General features: G+C 33.2%; 1 protein-coding gene across 2 annotated transcripts in view; it reads right to left on the reverse strand.

Annotated features, from left to right (window-relative positions):
* The window catches only part of PSMD14 (proteasome 26S subunit, non-ATPase 14), a 106,463-nt gene that overhangs the window by 18,925 nt on the left and 67,230 nt on the right, over positions 1-20,308 (reverse strand). For both annotated transcript variants that reach the window (XM_021004887.2, XM_021004888.2), the window contains 3 exons: positions 18,598-18,668; positions 17,401-17,551; positions 2,837-2,944 (listed from right to left, as the gene is read on the reverse strand). In XM_021004887.2, the coding sequence (XP_020860546.1) occupies positions 2,837-2,944; positions 17,401-17,551; positions 18,598-18,668 (330 nt within the window). The remainder of the gene's footprint in view (positions 1-2,836; positions 2,945-17,400; positions 17,552-18,597; positions 18,669-20,308) is intronic.

Raw genomic sequence — 20,308 nt, forward strand, 5'->3', positions numbered from 1 at the left:
GTACAGTGGACTCATATCCAAATGGCTTAGGATTGGAACTTATTTTTGATGATGGAAAATTTCAGATAAATGAGGAGACCCAAACATATGGAAAATCAAATCCACTTGGGCTGCCAGAATGAAGAATTCAATAAATATTATTCTGCTTCTCTATATAGCCTTTGCTAAGGGAAAGCAGGAAATAGACCCTAATTTGAATTGCCAATTGTAATCTGAACTTTTTGAAGGCAAAAAAAAAATAGACATTATGCAAAAGGCTTGATTGAGCTAAATTAAAATACCTCAAATGCAAATTTCCCTGCCCCTCATTACCCTATGCTTTAAAAAAAACCTAAAAATATTTTGCTAACAGCATATATTTAAGCTGCTTTTTGGTGATGTTTCATTATTGTGGGTGGAGGGGAGGTTTTTCAGGAAACTTAACGTTGTAAAACTTAAACAATACAGAGCTATTCTTAGGATCCGAAAATATTTTAAAAACACTCTACATCTCCATGAGGTAGAGAGCCCAACCTCATTTACTCTAAGAGTATTCTTTAAAAATGAAATTTCTCATAGTAGTTTTTATGATGAAAAACCTAAAAAAAAGGTTTGGGTATCAATTATATTTCAGGAAGATCCTATTAATTTCAAGATTTCATAGGTATGCTACAGGTCAGATCATATCTTCTGTGTATATGATGATATACCAGGATAACAGAAAAACTTTAATGCAGTATCATTTTTATTCCCTGACAATGGCATTACATAGGGCTTCTTTGGTATAATACACAAAACCAATTTGGATCTAAGTGACACAAAGGCACACAGATTCTTTTGAAACATGTTGTCTTTAGTTTGAAATGATTATGGTTGTTTAATCATTTCAATACATCTGTTATAAACAAGTTTTAAAGGTATCATTAATTGCTGGAGCAGGGGTTGGTGTCCCACAGGAGGTATTCCCATTTTGAGTGGAAAGTTACTGTAACTTGTCATACCAGAACAGAAGGGGTTATCAATGTGCCAACCTACTTTTAAAAAGCTGCTGACCCTTGTATTACATATTCTGCTGAATGCTTTAAAACTCCATCAGGGAATATTACTGCTTACTTTGGATTCTTTCTTGGTTCCTTTCTTTATAGGTGAGTCTAAAATAAGTAAGGAAAGGTTTTAAGGTATAGGGTTTGTTCTATTACTTTTTTGGCTTTGCCTCATTTAAGTATTTTAATATTTTGAAAGTGTCTTAAAACTGTAAAACACCCAGATAGATGTCATTCTGATGGGCGCTATATAAACTGTGAAGTAAATATATTTACAGATTTTAATTTGAAGAAAACCAATCAGCAAAATCAAAGAAACAGCAATAACAATGTATGTATACTACACACAACTCCCTGTAATTTAGTCTGGCTAATACTTCATAAGGAAATCTGAGAATTTCACCAAATACCTTAAAAGTTAGCACCAAAAAACCAAATGTTTGTAACCTGGGTTAATAACATTTAGACTTAAAATTCACTTAATGTTAAAAAAGTGACCCTTTAATTTAAAAGATGCACTATGCAACAGGTGGCTGTTGACGTGCAATTAGTAAACTTCTGGCAGAATTATATGATGCTGTAATCACAACGATCTTAGATTGTGAGATGTTACTTAACCTTTTGCAAAAAGATAATGAAGCAGTATGATGCTATAGGGGTTTACATGGAAGGTCATTATTACAGGCTAAAAAGGTCCTGTAATATATTCTCTTGAAACATGCATGCATGGGCTTGTCTGTACCCAATCAAAAACACTAGTAGGTTATTTCATACTCATTATACTTTGCAGTTTTCACTTATAAAAATCAAAAACAACACAATTTGGCTCTTTAACTCAGCATATGTTTCACTTTGATCAAGACTTTTTTGTTAAGTGCCTGGTATAGAATTAGGTAAATAAAAATGTAAAATGGTCAAAGTTTGACAAGGACTTAACTATGTTTAACAATCAAAGCTGCAAATCCCCAGACAGTTATCTGATAGTACTAGGTAGATGAGGGAGAGGTGTAATGGCTACTATATTGTCTTTGTCCTGTATGCTCTATTTAACTATATACACTACTGTTTCTCTGCTTTTAATTAATCTTCAGAGAAGCAATTAACGCTATGGTCACAAATACTCATGCATTTAAAGGCACATTTAAAATAATTTTTGTAGGCAATAAAGGTCTGTGTAAAAACAATGAAGCATGAGAATGATTCAAAGAAAACATTAATCACTCAAGAGGATACTTAATGTCTGAACATGAACATTTCATCACTTTCAGCAATGAAAAATGTCACACTTGATAACCTAACTACAGGCTCCAACTTTTAAAAACATTTTTATGTATTTACTTTTTGAAGCTGTTGGGTTTTGTTGTTGTTGTTGTTGTTGTTTTAAAGTCAAGTAAAATTAAAAGGGAAAAAAATTCCAGAAATGAGACTTCCTTTCACTGTTACCTGATTTTTACTTACTGGCGCTTCTTTGACTGATGCTGCAGGGGTCCCTTGATTTTTGGCAATAGATGGCAACAGCTTAAAAATGAAGTGCAATCCACCCAAAACTATGTCTAACAACATCACGAACATGTAAAGTCAGAAAATATTCACCAGAGTAAAATGCTTTAAGCATGTTCCTAAAAGGGATGCTTTACTATTCAAAAGGATCTTTGTTTAATTATTCAAGTCCCCATTTAACAACTACCTTCCAAAGAAGCATAAAGATTAATTGCATGTCAATTAGAATGACATATTAGGTTTTAAAATTACTAACCTGATACGGTCTGGTACTATAAATCAGAGTTTAGCACATTATCAAATAGAGGCATTACCTGGATAGATGGTTTGTTTAAGTGACCCAGATTTGAAGTTGTTTGTCTGGGTTCATGTCCCAAGACCATCATATTAGCATTGATCAATCTGAAGGCATCAATAACAACCTGTAAAAAACAAGGTGTCAGGTCAATTCTTTTTAGAGACTGCAAGTGATGATTCCAAGCAACAGTGGACAAGGCATGATCAACTTGCATCTGTTTTTGGCCTATTTCCAGAAAATCATTTAATTATAATATTAATAAAAAAACCTCCTGCTGACTGTGCCATCAGCACACCACCCTCTATCTTGTAATGTAAGGTGACACCAATTATTACAATTTTCATGAGCTTCATGTGAGGAAAAATATTAATTTTGCATCCTTGTTAGTGCAATACGTCATTGCCAAGCTTCTATTCATATAGCCTCCATTGGTGTGCATATGTTTTGTCACCTAAATTTTACCTCATCCAAATGAATGACAAAGAGAGACTAAAACTGAAAGTGAGCACAAGGTAAGGGACCATAGCTAAGGCCCAGGCCTGTCACATCAATTACACCTCCACGATACTTGAAATGACAACAAAATTATAGCCAGCAAGGAACTTGCCTCCGTATTCTCTGCTAGTCAGATGCCTTTTACTCCTTGTGACTATGGAAGGGTTTGAATATCAGCTGATGGGTTTAAAAGTCTATGCCAGTGTCATGATAGTAAGTAAGAAACAATGTAAGAAGACCAAGGTCATTTGTGATTTAAGGGGCACAGTATACAAATGATAACCATATTCCAGGATCACTGCAAAACAAAAACAAAAACAAAAACCCAGAGCCAACTTCTTTCTGCTAAATTTAGTCAATGTATTTTTGGATAAAAGGCTTTGAATTCTTACACAACACAATTTCACCTCTTTCAGGGCTCTTTGCTGATGTAAGACTTACAAGGTATCATCTTATTGTCTTGTACTTAACACTAACCTCTGTCTATTATCACTAAAGTACTACATAAAGCTTTAAATGGTATAAAGTTATGATCCTCTGGTATTTTTAAAAGAAAAATGCTTCTGTATAGAAAACATTTTTTCATTTAAAACAGTTTTTCCTTTAAAATATAAATTATTGTATAATCTAAGGTGAAACAAGGAATAAAAATGAGAATAAAGTTATCTTAACTTGAAAATAAAATTAATTGAAAAGGGGAGTCTAAATAAGGATCATGCAAGTATATTAGATATTAGAGAAGATAGTTTGAAGGAAAGAAAAAAAATCACACTTTCTAAAAGACTGCCATGAAAGAAATATGTATTCAAGAGAGACAGCTGTTAACAGACTAAAATGTCATGAGAAATAGAGCATTTCAAGGCTTTTATACTACCCTGGCCAGTCAGCAAATTCATTTCTAACTTAATTTTAAATTTTAGCACTTAAGAATTTTGTTATGTTACCCTTAATTTCTGCACTGAAACTGGTTATCTATGTACCACAGAAAGTTCAATAATTTAACATATATTATTTCGTGAAGAAAACTTCATACAGTTTTTAAACTCATCTTTATTTTCTTCCATATATTAATACGGCCTGGCTGAATAAGCTTGTGCCTTTTGAATCCATTTATTAATTTTATCACTAAAGCCAATTTTTTCATTCACAAAATTAAAAAAAAAATCAACACCATCTCCTGAAAGTCTATTTATTGCTGGTGGTACTTTTTCATTAGATGGTGTAACTTTTAAATGCATACCCACAATGAATTATTTGGTTAAAAAAGCAAGAGGGGAAAAAAGGAAAAAATCTGTAATCTTATATTTGTTGTTTTGGGGGAATGGGGGAAATAAAACATTTATCACAAGAAAATAAGAAATGACTCTTAATTTTACTTAAATTTACTAGCCACTTTATCAAACTTTATAATAATGACTACTTATATAGAGATGAAATTTTAAATGACTAACCTTAACTATGGTAATATAAAAAAATCCAGTATCTTGGTTTAATTATCTCTCCTAATGTAACTATTAGTTTTTATTACTAGTATTCAGAGTAGGTCAAGGTTTAGCATTTTGGACTTTGCAGAACTACCCTAAACTGATAAAATTCCATGAAATATAATACTATAATGCCTGTATACTTTCTTTTTACCCTGAACATTTTGTAACCAATGGTAATGCAGAAGGAAGCTATTTTACATGTGAAATATCCATAATATTTCATAACTATTCTAAGCAGGTGTGAAGCTTCATGAGAAGGAAAAGATCAGTTAAGTACTTATTGTGCCTTGTTAAACTAAATCTAAAACATGAAATTTTCAACTTCTACTCAGAAATACAGAGGAAAAACATTTAAGCATCTAAATATATCATTCAACTAGTTTATGATGGACTATGCAAAATGAAATGAGTAGAGCGACAATTTCTTAGTAGCAGTATAACCAATAGAAAATGAATACTTTAACTACACCAAGATTAAAGGAATTCACTGCCATCACTATAGCAACTGTCTTAAGGAAGCTAACGTGCTCAACAACCTGCAGACCAAAATTAGACTTAGTACGCAATAAAAGCATAAATACGGCAAAATAACCTACATTTTAATTTCTGTACAATCTTATAATTGCTTTCTGCACTGCAAGAACAAATCGGTTCCTCCTTTAGAGCATATCAAAATAAATAGACTCATTAATGTCCGATACACTAATGAACAATGGGTGAAGTAGGTGTTAATTATGCCACAGTAAGATTCAAGAAAAAGCCCTGGTGAGCACTTGGAGGTGTGTACAAGCTGAAGGCTTTTCTCTATGTTTGTGTATTTACAGCATGATGCAATAGAATGACAGCAAAGTGGTCACTGCATAGTTAAGAATGGAAATCTCAGACACAGCAACATGAACAGAGAACCCCCAAGGATTAATTAAAGTACAGGGGGAAAGTCCACTTTTTCTCCAACTCTTTGAATTTTTTCAACAATTCAACAGTTCAATTTTTTTTCTCTTCTCATAATGGACACACATGTCCATTAATTTAAAGCAGCCTACACTTTTTTAATGCAAACATTTATCCAAAACAGACTAGACAAAATTACCTCTCATTACGTAAAAACAAAAACCTCCAAGCACAAGAAAGATGAACGTTTTCAGGAATATGATGATAGACCTTTAAAAACGCTTTTCCACGTTGAAGTCAATATACCACACTGAGTCTATTCACTACCCTGACCATTTAATATTTTCTGGTACAAGTGCCTTGAGACTTTTCAGAGGTCACTGCAACAGTAGACAGCTTATAACAAAACCATTAGCAGTTTGGCTAGCTTAGGGAAACCTCTTACTTTCCTTTTTTGTTTATTATCACTGCATGAATCTGCAGCATATGATAGTTTATAATTTCTCAGGCTTGTTAAATTCATGTTAAAGGTCTGTTTTCTTGTTGAATAAATTTTGTTCATATAATGCTGCCTATTTCATACACTCAGTCTTTAATAGCACCTTTGGTCTATGCGCAACTCACAGATCAAAACAGAGGACTAAAATAGGGGTTGATGATGCTATTTACATGTGTGATTCCTGCTGTCTTCTTGTTAGTAGCTTTAATATAATAGAAGACCTTGTCTGTTTTGTAATTAACACATCTTTACTGGAGAGATATTTGGAAGTGATTGCTGTGAATATACTGGTTAGTAAAATAAACACAATCACACACCACTTTCTGTTATCAGACAAATTTGTGAATTGTACACATTATACTCCAGATCAACAAACTGTGATATAACAGCCAAGTAGAAGACACATATTTATATAACCCTTTATTTTTCTGAAAATATGTATTCACTCTGACCTTGCAAATATAATTAGCTTGTGGGATGTGTGGATTTCAGTACCATGGTTGCTTTACTAATTGCAACTCTTGGAAATAGATACTAAATATTTGGAAGCTGCCAATACAAAATAAAAACTGCATCATTTTGTACATCTGTCTTAGTTTGTAAAAGCTTAATATTTTGAAAAATCAATAACTATGTTCCTTATTTACTTTAAGCATGACCAAGGGTCAAAGACCCAGAATTTGATTTTAGTAATGAGTATGGTTTGAAGAGCCAAAACTGCAATCATTTCCAAATTAAGTTTAAATCCATGATTTTTTGGCTTTACTAATGAATATGCTACAGTTCATCCAATATGCTATTCATTTTTAAACTCATGTTCTTTTCATCAGTTGCAGGTTACTCAACAAGACACATTTTCAAAAATCCTAACCTATTTTAACAATATATAATGTATTCTATAAAGAGCAACCTAAATTTAATGCAAATTCTCCTTAAAAAAAGAGTTAAGAATAAGGCATTTTAAAGAAAACTACATGAGTCTTTAAGCATTTCCTTGTCCAAACTAGCAGTTCTTTGGATTTTCTTTATGGATGACAGCACAAAGCAGGTGCTGAGGAGTAGGTAAAGGAGCATAGGAGAAAGTGAATTTTCTTAGTATTTAAGAAATTCTAGAACTTTAAAAAAGAGAACTTGGAAGCCTTTTAAAAGTTCTACATGCAGCTCACTATGAGATCTACTGCAGAGAAGAATTGCAATGTAATGACTAATGTGAAAATATATTTAATATGAAATATATTATAAGTACAACCTATATCAGATTGCACACCGTCTTGGGGAGGGGGAGGAAATGGCAGGGAAGAAAATTCAAAACTCAAAATCTTATGGAAGTGGATGTTGAAAAATAAAAATAAATTAATTATTAAAAAAAAAGAACTGCAATGTAAACAACAAAGAAGAAAGTTTGGCTTAAGAATGACAAATTTAGAAGAATATGTTGAAATTTCAGAATTTACTTATCTTTTCAATTACATATTTATAAACAAACATACTAGTGAACAGTTAGTCTGTAAAAGATGCAATATGAATATGCCAGGTGTGGAAACAGAGGCAATGTCCCATCTAAAATCTTTTATCACCTGCAAATGACCTGTTATCAAATGCTTAGTTTGTTTTTAGATTCTTTAAAAATTAAAGGACAAATGACCTTGGAAGTACTGATGGGCTTATGACCATTTCGTTATTTATGCTGCTATGCACTGTCAGACATCTTTAAAAGAAGAACATCTCCTGTCCCTTGTAAACCCACAGCATTAAAAATTCAGAGAAATCTTACTTTTGATGCCATTTCCAATGAAAAGCACTAAGAACTGAAACTGACTCATGCCAAGTACACATCACTGAATTGCTGTGATTGGGAGTCTCAAGTTTGCAACATGAAATTATTTATAAAATGTCAATTTTAGCTCTGGAAAAGAGATTCCTATGAGTATGTACATTTTCTTGTTTTATCCTTGGAGAATTTCTTACTATGGCTAGATCTGTAGTACAACCTTAATACACTGGAAGTAGGGGAGCTTATTGCAGGATAATACATTTATCTTGACAAGTGAGGACATGCATCCTAACTCCAATGGTAAGTCACAAGTTTTGAAGATACATGCCTTAATGAAGACAAAAGGATTATTGTAAAAATTAACATGGCAAAGAGTATTTAAACATTTAACAGAGCATCTTTGAAAAAAAATCTATCTAATTAATAGCTGGCTGAATTTCAGAAAACAAATTTAAGCTACTAACATTTATTGTTTAAATCAGAGAACTATTCAGTGACTACGTAACAGAGTACTGGACATTGGAGTCAAAAGCCCTAGATTCAAGTTCTGACTCCAATACTCACTAGCTGTTCAAGTCACTAAATCTCTGTGATCCCCAGAATCTATAAATAGGAATAATAACACTTTCATTATCTAAAATCACAAGGTTGTTGTGAGGAAATTGCTTTGTAAACCTTAAACATAAATGTGAGCTACTGTTTTGGTATCACAGAACTAAGCCTCTCTAGATTATACTTCAGGAAACAAAACATGGAATGAAGTTGTAAAGGTATGTAATTCCTTAAGAAATTTTGTATAAAAAAATGCACCTAAGTATTATTTACACTGGATGTTCACATCAACTATAAAAAGAATGAAATGGAGGGGCAGCTAGGTGGCACAGTGGATAGAGCACCAGCCCTGAAGTCAGGAGGACCTGAGTTCAAATCCAGCCTCAGACCAAACACTTGACACTTACTAGCTGTGTGACCCTGGGCAAGTCATTAACCCCAACTGCCTAAACAAAAACAAAAACAAAAAAGAATGAACTGGTATGCCTTAGAGTCTTAACAACTTTATCACTTCAATACTCCTGAAATCATACGCTTTAAATAAATACTATTAAAGTTATCATGTGCAAACCCAGAAGCTGTTAAGGCTGAAATTCTGGTTAGCTAAAGAAGTAGGTAGAATTCTCAAAATACTGTTAATGAAATGGAAGACCTTTCATGTCCAAGATACCAGTCTCAATTTGACCTACACTATTGTTATCATCTTATGACTATTCAGTAGCCCTTGTAAAACGAACAGTTCTCCACTTCATTTTCTAATGGACTACAACTGACTCTCCTTTGACAATCTCAAAAAAGTGAAGAACTGATAAGCCTAGAAACTATTGGTCAAGGGCAGGCTAAAATGCATTAACAACACTTCTCTTGTTAGATTTCACAGGTAAGAAGCTTTTTAATGATCAAAGACCAATTACTTTGCTAGGAATGGTTATGTAAGTTATTCAGTATTGTTTTCAAATGGTTCAATAGTGTACATAATATTAAAGCAAGATAAAGGTTACAGCAAGCATTAAAAAAAAACTAATACAACAAGTAGTTTCACTAATTTCTTCTTCACACATATAAAAGTCAATCAACATCTCTTAAAAAAAACACACACAGGTAGCTTTCTAAGGTTTATTTTCCCAACAATTTACCTGTGACTTTTGGCTTTGAAACTATTGTGAGTTGTCACAAGGACACAGGTCCATATAGGCAAAACAAAACTCAACCTAACCCCCCCCCCCAGCTTTTCAGCTTCCTTTTGTGTGCTGTCTTCCCCCATTAGACTGTAAGCTCCTTGAGGGCAGAGACTGTCTTTGTTTTTATTTGTATACTCAGCTCTCATCACAGTGCCTGCCACATAGTAGGCATTTATCAATATTTACTGACTGACCATGCTGTTAAAAGTCACTGGCTCATAAACCCTTTTAGGTAGACAGGTAGTACATTTGTTGACGTTTGCTACAAAACATGTTTCACTATGCTTTATAATACCCAGCATGGCCATTCAGATTGTAGGGAAATTGCAGCACAGACTTGAGTCAGAAGTCTTTAGTTTCAGGTTCTGCTTTTTTACTGAGATCTAAACCCCTCAGGAACTCAGTTTCCTCATCTGTAAAACAAATAGATTCGGTTCTAAGGACCTTTCAAAATCTAACATTCTGAGATTTTGGGGTAATTAATATCTACTTAACTGCTGCTTTGAGAAATTGCTGAAAAATGACCAATAGAGATTTCAAGGAATCTGAGAAAGAAGTCACTACAATAACCAAACAGGAAACCCCTATTTATTTGGGAGTGACAATAATGATAACACATTCAACTCTCAAATCTAAGTTGTGTAATGGGGGGAAAAGCCCTTAAAAATTTACATTGAGTGTAAAAGGAAAGAGTAACAGTGAAACAAAATTGAATTTATACAATTATAATCACCAAACTTTGGAAAGAAGAGATGTGAGAAGACACCTCCACTTTCGCTTCTTTGAAAAGGGTGGGGCCCATAGGTGTAGAACACTGCATATAACATCTTTTTTTCAATATGCTGGTTAGTTCTGCTGAATTTTTTTTCTTTTTTAATATAAGAGATGGCTCATTAGGAGGGAGTTGGAGGATCCGGCAGGAAATACAGGTGAGGTAAAGACAAAAAAAAAATCAATAAAATTTTAAAGAAAAATTTCAAAAAGTTTACATTGAGACAATCATGCTCCCCAAATGTCCAGTCACCTCAACCATACTAACATATATAGGAAACCAGAAACAATTCAGCTCCACACAGGTTCGTCCCTTTTGGTGACAGAAAATGGCTTTTCTTCCATGGCTTTTCTAATGATAAAATAGTGAAATAGGTATCGTGTTGATATAACATAGCTTTGAAGCTCATGTTTATACAATGATATAAAGATGAAAAGTATGTTATAAAAATTAGAAATCAGTCAGTCAATAAATGTTTATTAAGTACCTAGTACATGCCAGGCACTGTACTAAGTGCGGGAGATAAAAAAAAAGAGGCAAAAGACAGTTGCTCCTCAAGGACCTCACGATCTTAATAGGGAAGACAATTTGCAAACAAATATACACAAAGGAGCTACATACACAATAAACAGGAAAAAATTAAGAAAGGAGGCACCAGAATTAAAAGGGATTGAGAAAGGTTTCCTCATCCTTAAATCACTATTAAGGGACACTACTATCAAAGGACAAAATATAATGGGGTATTTCTTAACAGTGTTTTAAAATTTGTTTTCGAATATTCCGCTCCACACACTTTTAGAATTTTATTATCCAAAAAGCAAAGTTACTATAAACTAATAATGAATTAGTCCAGGGTTTGAGAGACAACTGGGCATAATAGAAAGAACAATGGATCTGAAGTCAGAGGAATTCAAATTGAATACTGGATTTGCCAGGATTACTTGTATATCCATAAAGAAGTCACTATGTTTCTGGGCTCAGTTTCTTAATTTATACAATGAAGTTTCTTAATTTATACAATGACTAGATTGCTGCTAATATCCTTTCCAGTTCTAGATCCCAGGATCTGTTTTATGAATCTATTTTTTCTCAAACATAGCTATTAGACTAAAAAGAATTGCATATTTAATATTTTGTTTGCTACAAGACTTTAATCTGATTATGAGTGCAAAATACAGAGCAAATAAAAAACACAGTAATTAGTCTTGTACCAGGAGTTGGAAGGATTAAAGTTAGGATGGAAATACGGGACTTACATTTTTCTATTTCCACTTATTTTCCTTCAACCTAGTTAACAATGAGTAAAATGTTAAATGATGAAAATGCTAAAACCAGAATAATATGAGGAAAATGGTGATTCTCAAAGTCTTCTGGAATATTTAGAAGACATGGAATTTGGAACTGCAATAGCTGTTTATACTCAAAGTATAACGTCTACCCAGAAACTACTTGATTGAATCCTTATCCACAAATCCATCTAACATCTTGTTTTTTATAAAAGTTGACTCCCCATTGTCACCGCATGTGGCTGGTACATCAAAAGTGATTTGGACTGAACAAAATAACTATGTTTATGTTTACTTCTTATTCTTAAAGCTAAATGCTGTGTGTGGCATAGCTTTTTTATTTGTGAAGAGCCATAATGTAGATGAAAGTCTTTCATTAAATAAACTAAGCTAAGAACAGGAGTAGAAACTAGTGATCACTGGCAGACATTAACTACTTAAGCCAGATTTGACCATGGCATAGTCTTTTTATTTAACTGTATTCCTGAGGGAAATTACCTAGAAATAGTATCTCTAAATTAGGTTATCTAGAAAATGTGAAAGGAATAATCTCTCTATTTCTATAGTTGATAACTTCGCCTTCCTAAGAATTTTACATAAATATTCCAAGCTATAGATGATAAATTTTCAGAAACATTTATTTCCTACATTTAGGTTTTGACCTTGTTCTTGACCATCCTAATAAGCAAGAATTTAAAACATTTAATTTTAAATAAAGCAAGAAAAATCTTTGTGTGTATATTTGGAGACATTAAAACCATCATACAGTCTTGAATTAACTTATCCATTTTTATTAACTAAGTAAAGGATCTATACTAAGAAAGGAAATATCATTCTAGATGTCCTTCTTATGGCTTGGAGAAGTGAGTTATTACAGCACCCTTTCTGTCGGTCTCTTTTTCCACACTAGCGTCCAATTTCCTGTTCTTTCTCTGAGAATGCTGAAAAGTAACTGATTTTACACTGTGACAGATGCCTGAATTCGTAGTATAAGTGAAATTTTTCTTATTCATAATGTCTCCTACATCTAGAAAACTTTCCCTTACTTTTCTTTGCTTCAAAGACTCAACTCTAGTCTTACCTCCTCTGTAAAGCTATTCCAGACAATACAGTCCTGTGCTGGTTTCTTAATTCCTTCTGCATGTATTATATGTACACACCTGCTTCCTTATGGCCTATTTGTACCACACAATTTTAGGAGAAGGTTGTCTGGTAATTCTCTCATATATATTGCCTCTAATATATAAGATCACAGACTTACTGCAGGAAGAAGTCACAGAAATACCATTTAGTTAAACTCCTTCATTTTTCAGATAAAGAAATGGAGTTTCAGAAAGGATAGGTAGGGAATAAGCCAAGAGCTGATTCTAAATCCATATCCCAACTTCAAACAGAACACTCCTTCCACCCTACTACAGTTCTTCTCATAAGCTGTTTGTGGACAAGCCTCTATAATAATAGTTCATTTGAATTCTAGAATCCCTCTTATTTTGGAACTGTTCAACCCTGACTTCCCAGAATATAATCAAAACAAAAAAAATTGCTGACTGGATTACAACTTAATAAAAAAATCCACCTGGAAAGTCCTCAATACTCAAATGGATCTATAGGCTTGATTTCCCATCCACACTAGCTCATCTTTATAATCCTTGCTCATATCCTTTTGATATGTTCACCACAGTAGGTCCACCCAATATGCTGAAGCCCTTCCTCAGTTTTTCCAGACTTCATAAAGATATTAGTGGATCACTTTGGCTGTTCAGCTGCCACCCTCATCCACACCACATGACCAGTCTGTCTCTTCTTCTTGGTCCCCTATTTCCCTGTTGATATCTTCTATTCCTGTATATCACAGGAAAAGTTCTCTAAATGGCAAACTGAATTCAATACGGCAAAGAAAACCAGGCTACACATATATGGAACCCCTCCTAAATAACAATCTCTCACAAAAATGAGGATTATACTGGGGGGGTTAAATGATCACTGGTATTTTAAAGTAATTTTCCGTAGACTTCAGATACAGACAACAAATTTTGAGGAAGAAGTGGTCAGTTTCCTATAGGCAAAAACCTTGTTGGACATACTTTGTAATACTGAAACCCATTTAACAGGCTCTTTTTGCTCTAAGTTATAGAATGATAATAGATGAAGAGATGGAAGGGATAACAGAGGCCATCTAGTTTAGACCCCTCATTTTACAGAGGAGGAAACAGGTTCAGGGAGATTAAGTGACTTACTCAAGGTCACAAAGGTAATGTCAGAGGCGGGACATGAACCTAGGTCATGTGACTTCAAAGCCTGTCCTCTTTGCACTGCACCACTACTTTCCTTGGACTAACAGGTAAGCAATATCAGACTAAAACTTAATTCACTATACTAACTGAATGTTTAATGAATAGACTAGGTCAGCTATGTGTGGAAAGTATACAATAGCAACATTTGCAAGCAAGAAGTTGATGTTTCAACTGGAGGAGCAAAGTCAGGTCTCTGAACTAGAACATCTTACAAATAAACTAAGGAAGCAAATATCTTAAAACCCAAGAAACTTAATATCGTACTTCTTACTATTCTGATTTCATTAAATGTTAGTTTCTGCAATAATGACTACTCTACACTAGAATACAAATGCAATTACTCTGGCTTGGCATCACTGTAATGTATATTAGCTATGCCAATTATGTAATATGCCTTGGTTCAACTAATGTTGAACCAAGTATGTTACTATTTGTGAATCTTTTTTGCTATTATTTGTTCATTTCCATCTTCTTTCCTTGATAATAGGCTGCTAGTTGGCAAATATTGTGTTCGTCTAAATTAATTTATACAATGCCTAGCTCAGATATCACTTATAAACAGGCACTACATGCAATATGGTAAAGAAAGATTTTAGAATGGGTAGCCAATAACAACCAATTTGTAAAATCACTTTTATTGATGAAATTGAGTTATCAATATCGAGAATAGTTTAGAAGGGGCCTCCTAAGATGATCTCTTAGGACATTTTCCATTCCCTATATTTCTATGTTTACATAGCAATGTCCAAATCCTTTAATGATATGACATACTCATGAGATTAAAAACTAATATCACTTACTTAGTAAAAAATATAAAAATGGGATATATAAAATACAAATAACAGACATTCCAAGAGACTCATGAGTCAAGGACAATTTAAATAATTTATATATGGTTTACAATTTCAACTCTTGGGTCAACAGTTGCCTGCCTCTATGTATGAAAAATACTAATAAACTTTGTAATTTAAATTCATATAACAAACTATGTGGAATAACAAGAATATACCTGTGATCATTACTTATATTCACTCTAGCTCCTATAATTTTGAGGTAACTTTGAAAGAATTACAATTTCCCAAATTTATTTAGGCAACTTATGAACAAAGTAGCAGTCTCTGTGTATGTGTGTGTGTGTGTGTGTATCCATATACACACACACACACACACATATATAATATAGATGATATACGTATATGGGACTAGATGCCTTGGTGTAATATGAAACATAAATCTAAATGTTAAAGTAAAACAAATGTGAGTTATCTATGTTAGATATCTATATAGATGTTGTTCAAATATCTACCCATATCAAACACTAAACCTAGATTATGCAATTTCTTCATAAAATAATTTAAGATGTTAGAGACATAAAAGCTATCATAAAATGTTCATCATGACTATTTCAGAAGGTGGCATAAACTACTGTATTTGTTAATACTTCTATATTTCTTTTACAAAATCAATAAGAATGATTAAGTCATATAAATATAAATCAACATTCAATAACCTACAGTATTATATTTTAGCTATTTTTTAATCCTCAGGACTATAACATGTACCATGTTAAAAGAAACTATACAATCAAACATATAAAATATGTCAAACTGTTTTTGTGTAAGACTCTATTTTAAGATTGTTTTCTTTCACTATATTTAAGTTCATTTTTTTTTCCTTTTCAAAGTACCCTCTTCTCAGCTGAATCAAGCTACCATGGAAATTTCAATCTATCAGTTTCTAACCAATGCTATAAAATAGACTGCTACCTTCACTTAAAATCAGGCCTCACTGATTACTCATCACTTAAACAAAATTTGAAAGTGACATTTGATATTCCAATCTGAAATTATTGGCTATTTTTAAAGGAAGAGGACAATAATTCTGATGGTATTAGGTGGAACAAAAAGAAAGAGCACTTCATATAACGGATGAGAATTAAAATTCTGTGCTGGGGTACCATAAATTAATTTTTAAAAAATGAACACAAGTCAGTGCCTTTAATTTCTTTCTCCCCCCCCCCCGGTACACCAGCTAAATAACCACATATAGTCAAAGGAATTAAATGAGTCAAAAGATTTTTATCTACCAAAGTATCAGATGCTATTTGTTTTGAATTCCCTTATGTGCTAGTTTCTTTTATTTCTTTTGTGGGAAGCTTCTATTCTGAAATGCTAAATCAAGACTAATAAGATCATGATTTAGGAAAGACCCCAATTTTGATCCATCATAATGATATGTCATCAGAAATGGCTGGACTATAAATTCATGACAGATAAGCACTCTGAAGTAACAGTAATATTGTTTGTCTGAGCTAGTGAATAGACATAAATGTAATCTGCACTACTACTATAGTACAGGTCTGATATATTACAAGTCAATATTTATTTTAAGTACTATAAAAAAGTATTTACAAAATAGTATAAAAAAGATTCCATAAATATATTGTGATTTTAACGATTATTCTGCACTACAATGGAAGTACAAGCTCAAACAAGACACCTCAGCAGTATTTTAAAGCAGTAACCACCTAGCCAATTTCTGTACGTTCTGTAGTTTTTCTAATCCACTCTCCCTGTGGTTGAGCAAAATCGAATTGCCTCTCACATTTGCAGACAGCTCTGTGAAGGTGATAATAGAGCTGCTCCCTGCTGTCATGAGGCAGGAAATAGGAAAATGGCATATGGGGCTAGAAAGAAAGAAATAAAAAAAAAAGAACTAAACAAGAACAAAAGAGATTTCAACAAAGGACAACTATAACCCAATATGCTTTGCAAGTTAATCTCTTTTCAGAATCATTTAACATACTTAATCATTCATCTGTGTCCTCACTCAAAAATGTGAATGGTTGAGACCCAGTCTTTGGGGCAAGTTTTCATTGTCTAAAACATTTGGAACACACAACGCCAGAAAGTGTCGTGTGCAACATCTGCAAAACAAAGCCTTGTAACTAGCTGTTAAAGTGCTGTACTCAGCCCTACTTACTACTCACAAATGTAGTTTGTTTAAACTATTTGTCAAAATATTAATAAAACATTTTGAGTCTGGGGTTATCACTCCTAAATGATCTTTCAAATCATTAAGGGGTTAAAAACACAATTATTTAAACGGCAGTTGACTAAATTTGGAACAATCACAGAATTTAAAAATTGATAATGATTTTCTTAATATACAGGAGAATGAGATTTCCATGATTTGTTTATTAATTTCAATTATGAATTTAATCTAATTATGGATAAAGAAACATTTTTAATTTAAAATCAAAGGGCCCCTGAGATGCTATACTGAAAAAGAAAGAACCTAGACACAGACCCACCATCATCTCACATCCCCAAAGAAAAACAAACTCTACCTTTCCTTTCACACTCTGAATGGGATCCACTACGACTGCTACAGCTCTTTCCGACAAGGCTTCAAAGCTCTGCTGAGTATTGATATCCACACCAGAAAGCCAACAGCCAAAGCCAGGGTGACTGTGATACCAACCAACAACCATCTCAGGCCTGAAACAAAGAGGGCATTCAGGGACTCCTAATGGAAGTAGTAAAAACATTTATGATATGAAAAAAAATACTACACTAACAGGGTATAAATTAAGAAGAGATAAAAAACACACAGGTGTGAAAAAGCACCATTAGAAACACTGAAATTATTCACCATATTATCTTGAAAACATGGAAATGAATCAATGTGACAAAGGAGTGCTATCATTAAGAGATGCACATTAGCAGTGGTGGGTGAGGCTCGCAGTTTTTCACCCTGTTGCCACACTTTCCTGGAGTCAGTTTTTACCTTTCAGCATTCAAGTAAACATTGACTCTTTAACTCCTTAAGTCTGGGAGTTGCCTTCTTCAGGCACAAAGTCCGTCGAGAACAACGGACACTGGGATTCACTGTCATGAAAGTATTAAATATCAATTAAACCAGCAGTAGAACTAGGAACTCAGTCAAAAAGCAATTTGCACTGTTCCGTTCAGCTGCTGAGCCTTTTGTTAACATGAATTTAAGTTTTTTCCACAGTAAAAGAATCTGAGCAAAAAATGACAACTGTTGAGAGGTTTAGCTTGAAATCACCAAAATTGATAGACTACTAAGATTATGTTTTATTACTTTTCCTGTCTTTACACCTAGATGGTAATTCACATGCCTATAGATTTAAATATTCAAAATACAAATACACTTGTAACTATCAAAACATGTGGAAAACACAAGCCTTTTCATTTCTGAGTGACTAGATAGTAAGTCCATATGCTGAAGAGAGGGGAGCTGCAGCCCAGGCTGACTATGCGAGAGGCAAGAATTTTAATGTGAGGCAATTTGCTGGTTGGCAAGTTTCTATGATTTCTGTAAATCAGGGAGGGAAAAAGATAAATAGGTAGGTGATGCACTGCAGTCATACTGATAATACTTTTATGTCAAGTGAATTTTTTCAGTGATAATATCCATAAATATACATAACTCTGAGGTGTGTATCTGAAAAACCAAACAGTTTATATAGCATATGAAATGTTTTCAACTACTTATTTATGTGTTGATTTGAAACCCTTACCTTCCCGTCTGCTTCAGCATATCCAACATTTTGGCTTGGAATACTGGATCGACTGCCTCTACACTGACACCCTGGTTTAGAAAGATGATTAGCTTTAGCACATAAGGAACTTTGGGGGGGGAAACAAACAAACAAAAAAACCTCATAATGCAAGGTGAATTGACAGTTTCACAGAAATAACTACGGAATCTCTATTTACTTGAGATAGCTTAATCGCCTTGAAAATCCAGTTATTTTACATAAAATAATCCTGGTGAGGTGATGATCCTTAAAATCAGTTCACTTGATACTGATGTATTGATTTTAGTAAATTACATTTTAAACGTCCCCCAAACTCTTCACAGTTAATAACTTAGGATGATTTGATCCACTTTTCATATTTTTATACTTTATAACCAAACAATTACAAAATTATTTTAGTTTCTGGCTGCATCAATGGTTCATCCTGTGCCAACTGCGCTTCCATCAGTCAATAAATAAGCATTTAGTAACTCCTTACTACTCTATGAAAAAGGTCCTAGATGACCTCTAAGTTCTCCTTCCAGCTTTAAATGTGGGATCTATAATCTTCGGACTAGCTCAATCAAGTTACATTCTTAATAGGCAGGTAAATATTCTGCATTTATTCAGCTAGCATAAACATATGCTAAATATTTTCCTCATAGAAGAAAAAAAACGTTTTTCAATGACAAAAATCCACAGGCATACAACTATGAGGGAATAATCAACTTGGGAATTTCAGGTGCTTTGTTCTTGATAGTCAATTTATTAAAACACATTGTTGTTATTTTGTCTGCCAAGCAGGCCTGAAGAAATATACAACTTGAGCACTGGCTTAATTTCTATGACTTTTGACAACAATTCTCTCAAACATGAACTACATTCCAGGAAAGCTAGAGCAGATCAATCACCGCCTTTAAAATTAATCTTTTTTTGGGGCAATGTATCCAAAATGGGATTTTTATAAGAAAAATCACCAAAAGGTCATTTATTACTTAACTAACAACAGTTTTTCAAGTCATTATTTCTTTTATAGGACCATTCATTATAAATGTTTAACATTAGAGTTGTTATACTGCTAACTCCAATATTTTATAAATTCAATAGTAAACATAGTTCCTCAAAAGAAATCCTTAGTATTTTGGACTCAAAATTAAGAATTAACCTTTGTAGAAAGAAAACTTTCTACTATTATTTATGCATGGTGATTTTGGTGATCAAAGTTACTTCATCATATCTTATGTGGTAAACAAGCAATTACAGAGAAATTATGAGATCTTCCTTTGCAGAAATCTAAATAAGACAAGGTGTGCTTGCCCCAGAGGGACTGGTTGCTGACACAAAACAGTTAATAAAGAAATTTGCTGACCTCTGTTAACTTATAATTAAAATGAAACTCTCATGATTTTCTCCCTCAAATTCTGGCAGTATGCATTTAATGTAACAAGGGACATTGTAATGTAACATGTTGTCATTGCTTTTATAAACCCAAATATATATTTCCCCTAGAAATAATTCTTTATTTCACCAGGTGAAAATGTGAAAAAATAAACAAGAAAAAAATGAAATCTAGCATGGAATGAATATAGCATGATTAAATTAAGAGTCATTTAGACATTTCTCCTATTGCACATATTCTGCCCTAAAGTACCTGTTTTTGCTTTTATTTCCATAGAGCTATAAAAGCTCTGGGCTTTTTTGGGCTATGTTG

The sequence above is a fragment of the Phascolarctos cinereus genome, unplaced genomic scaffold (assembly GCF_003287225.1).
Source record: "Phascolarctos cinereus isolate Bilbo 61053 unplaced genomic scaffold, phaCin_HiC Scaffold_726;HRSCAF=1367, whole genome shotgun sequence".
NCBI classification, from domain to species: domain Eukaryota; kingdom Metazoa; phylum Chordata; class Mammalia; order Diprotodontia; family Phascolarctidae; genus Phascolarctos; species Phascolarctos cinereus.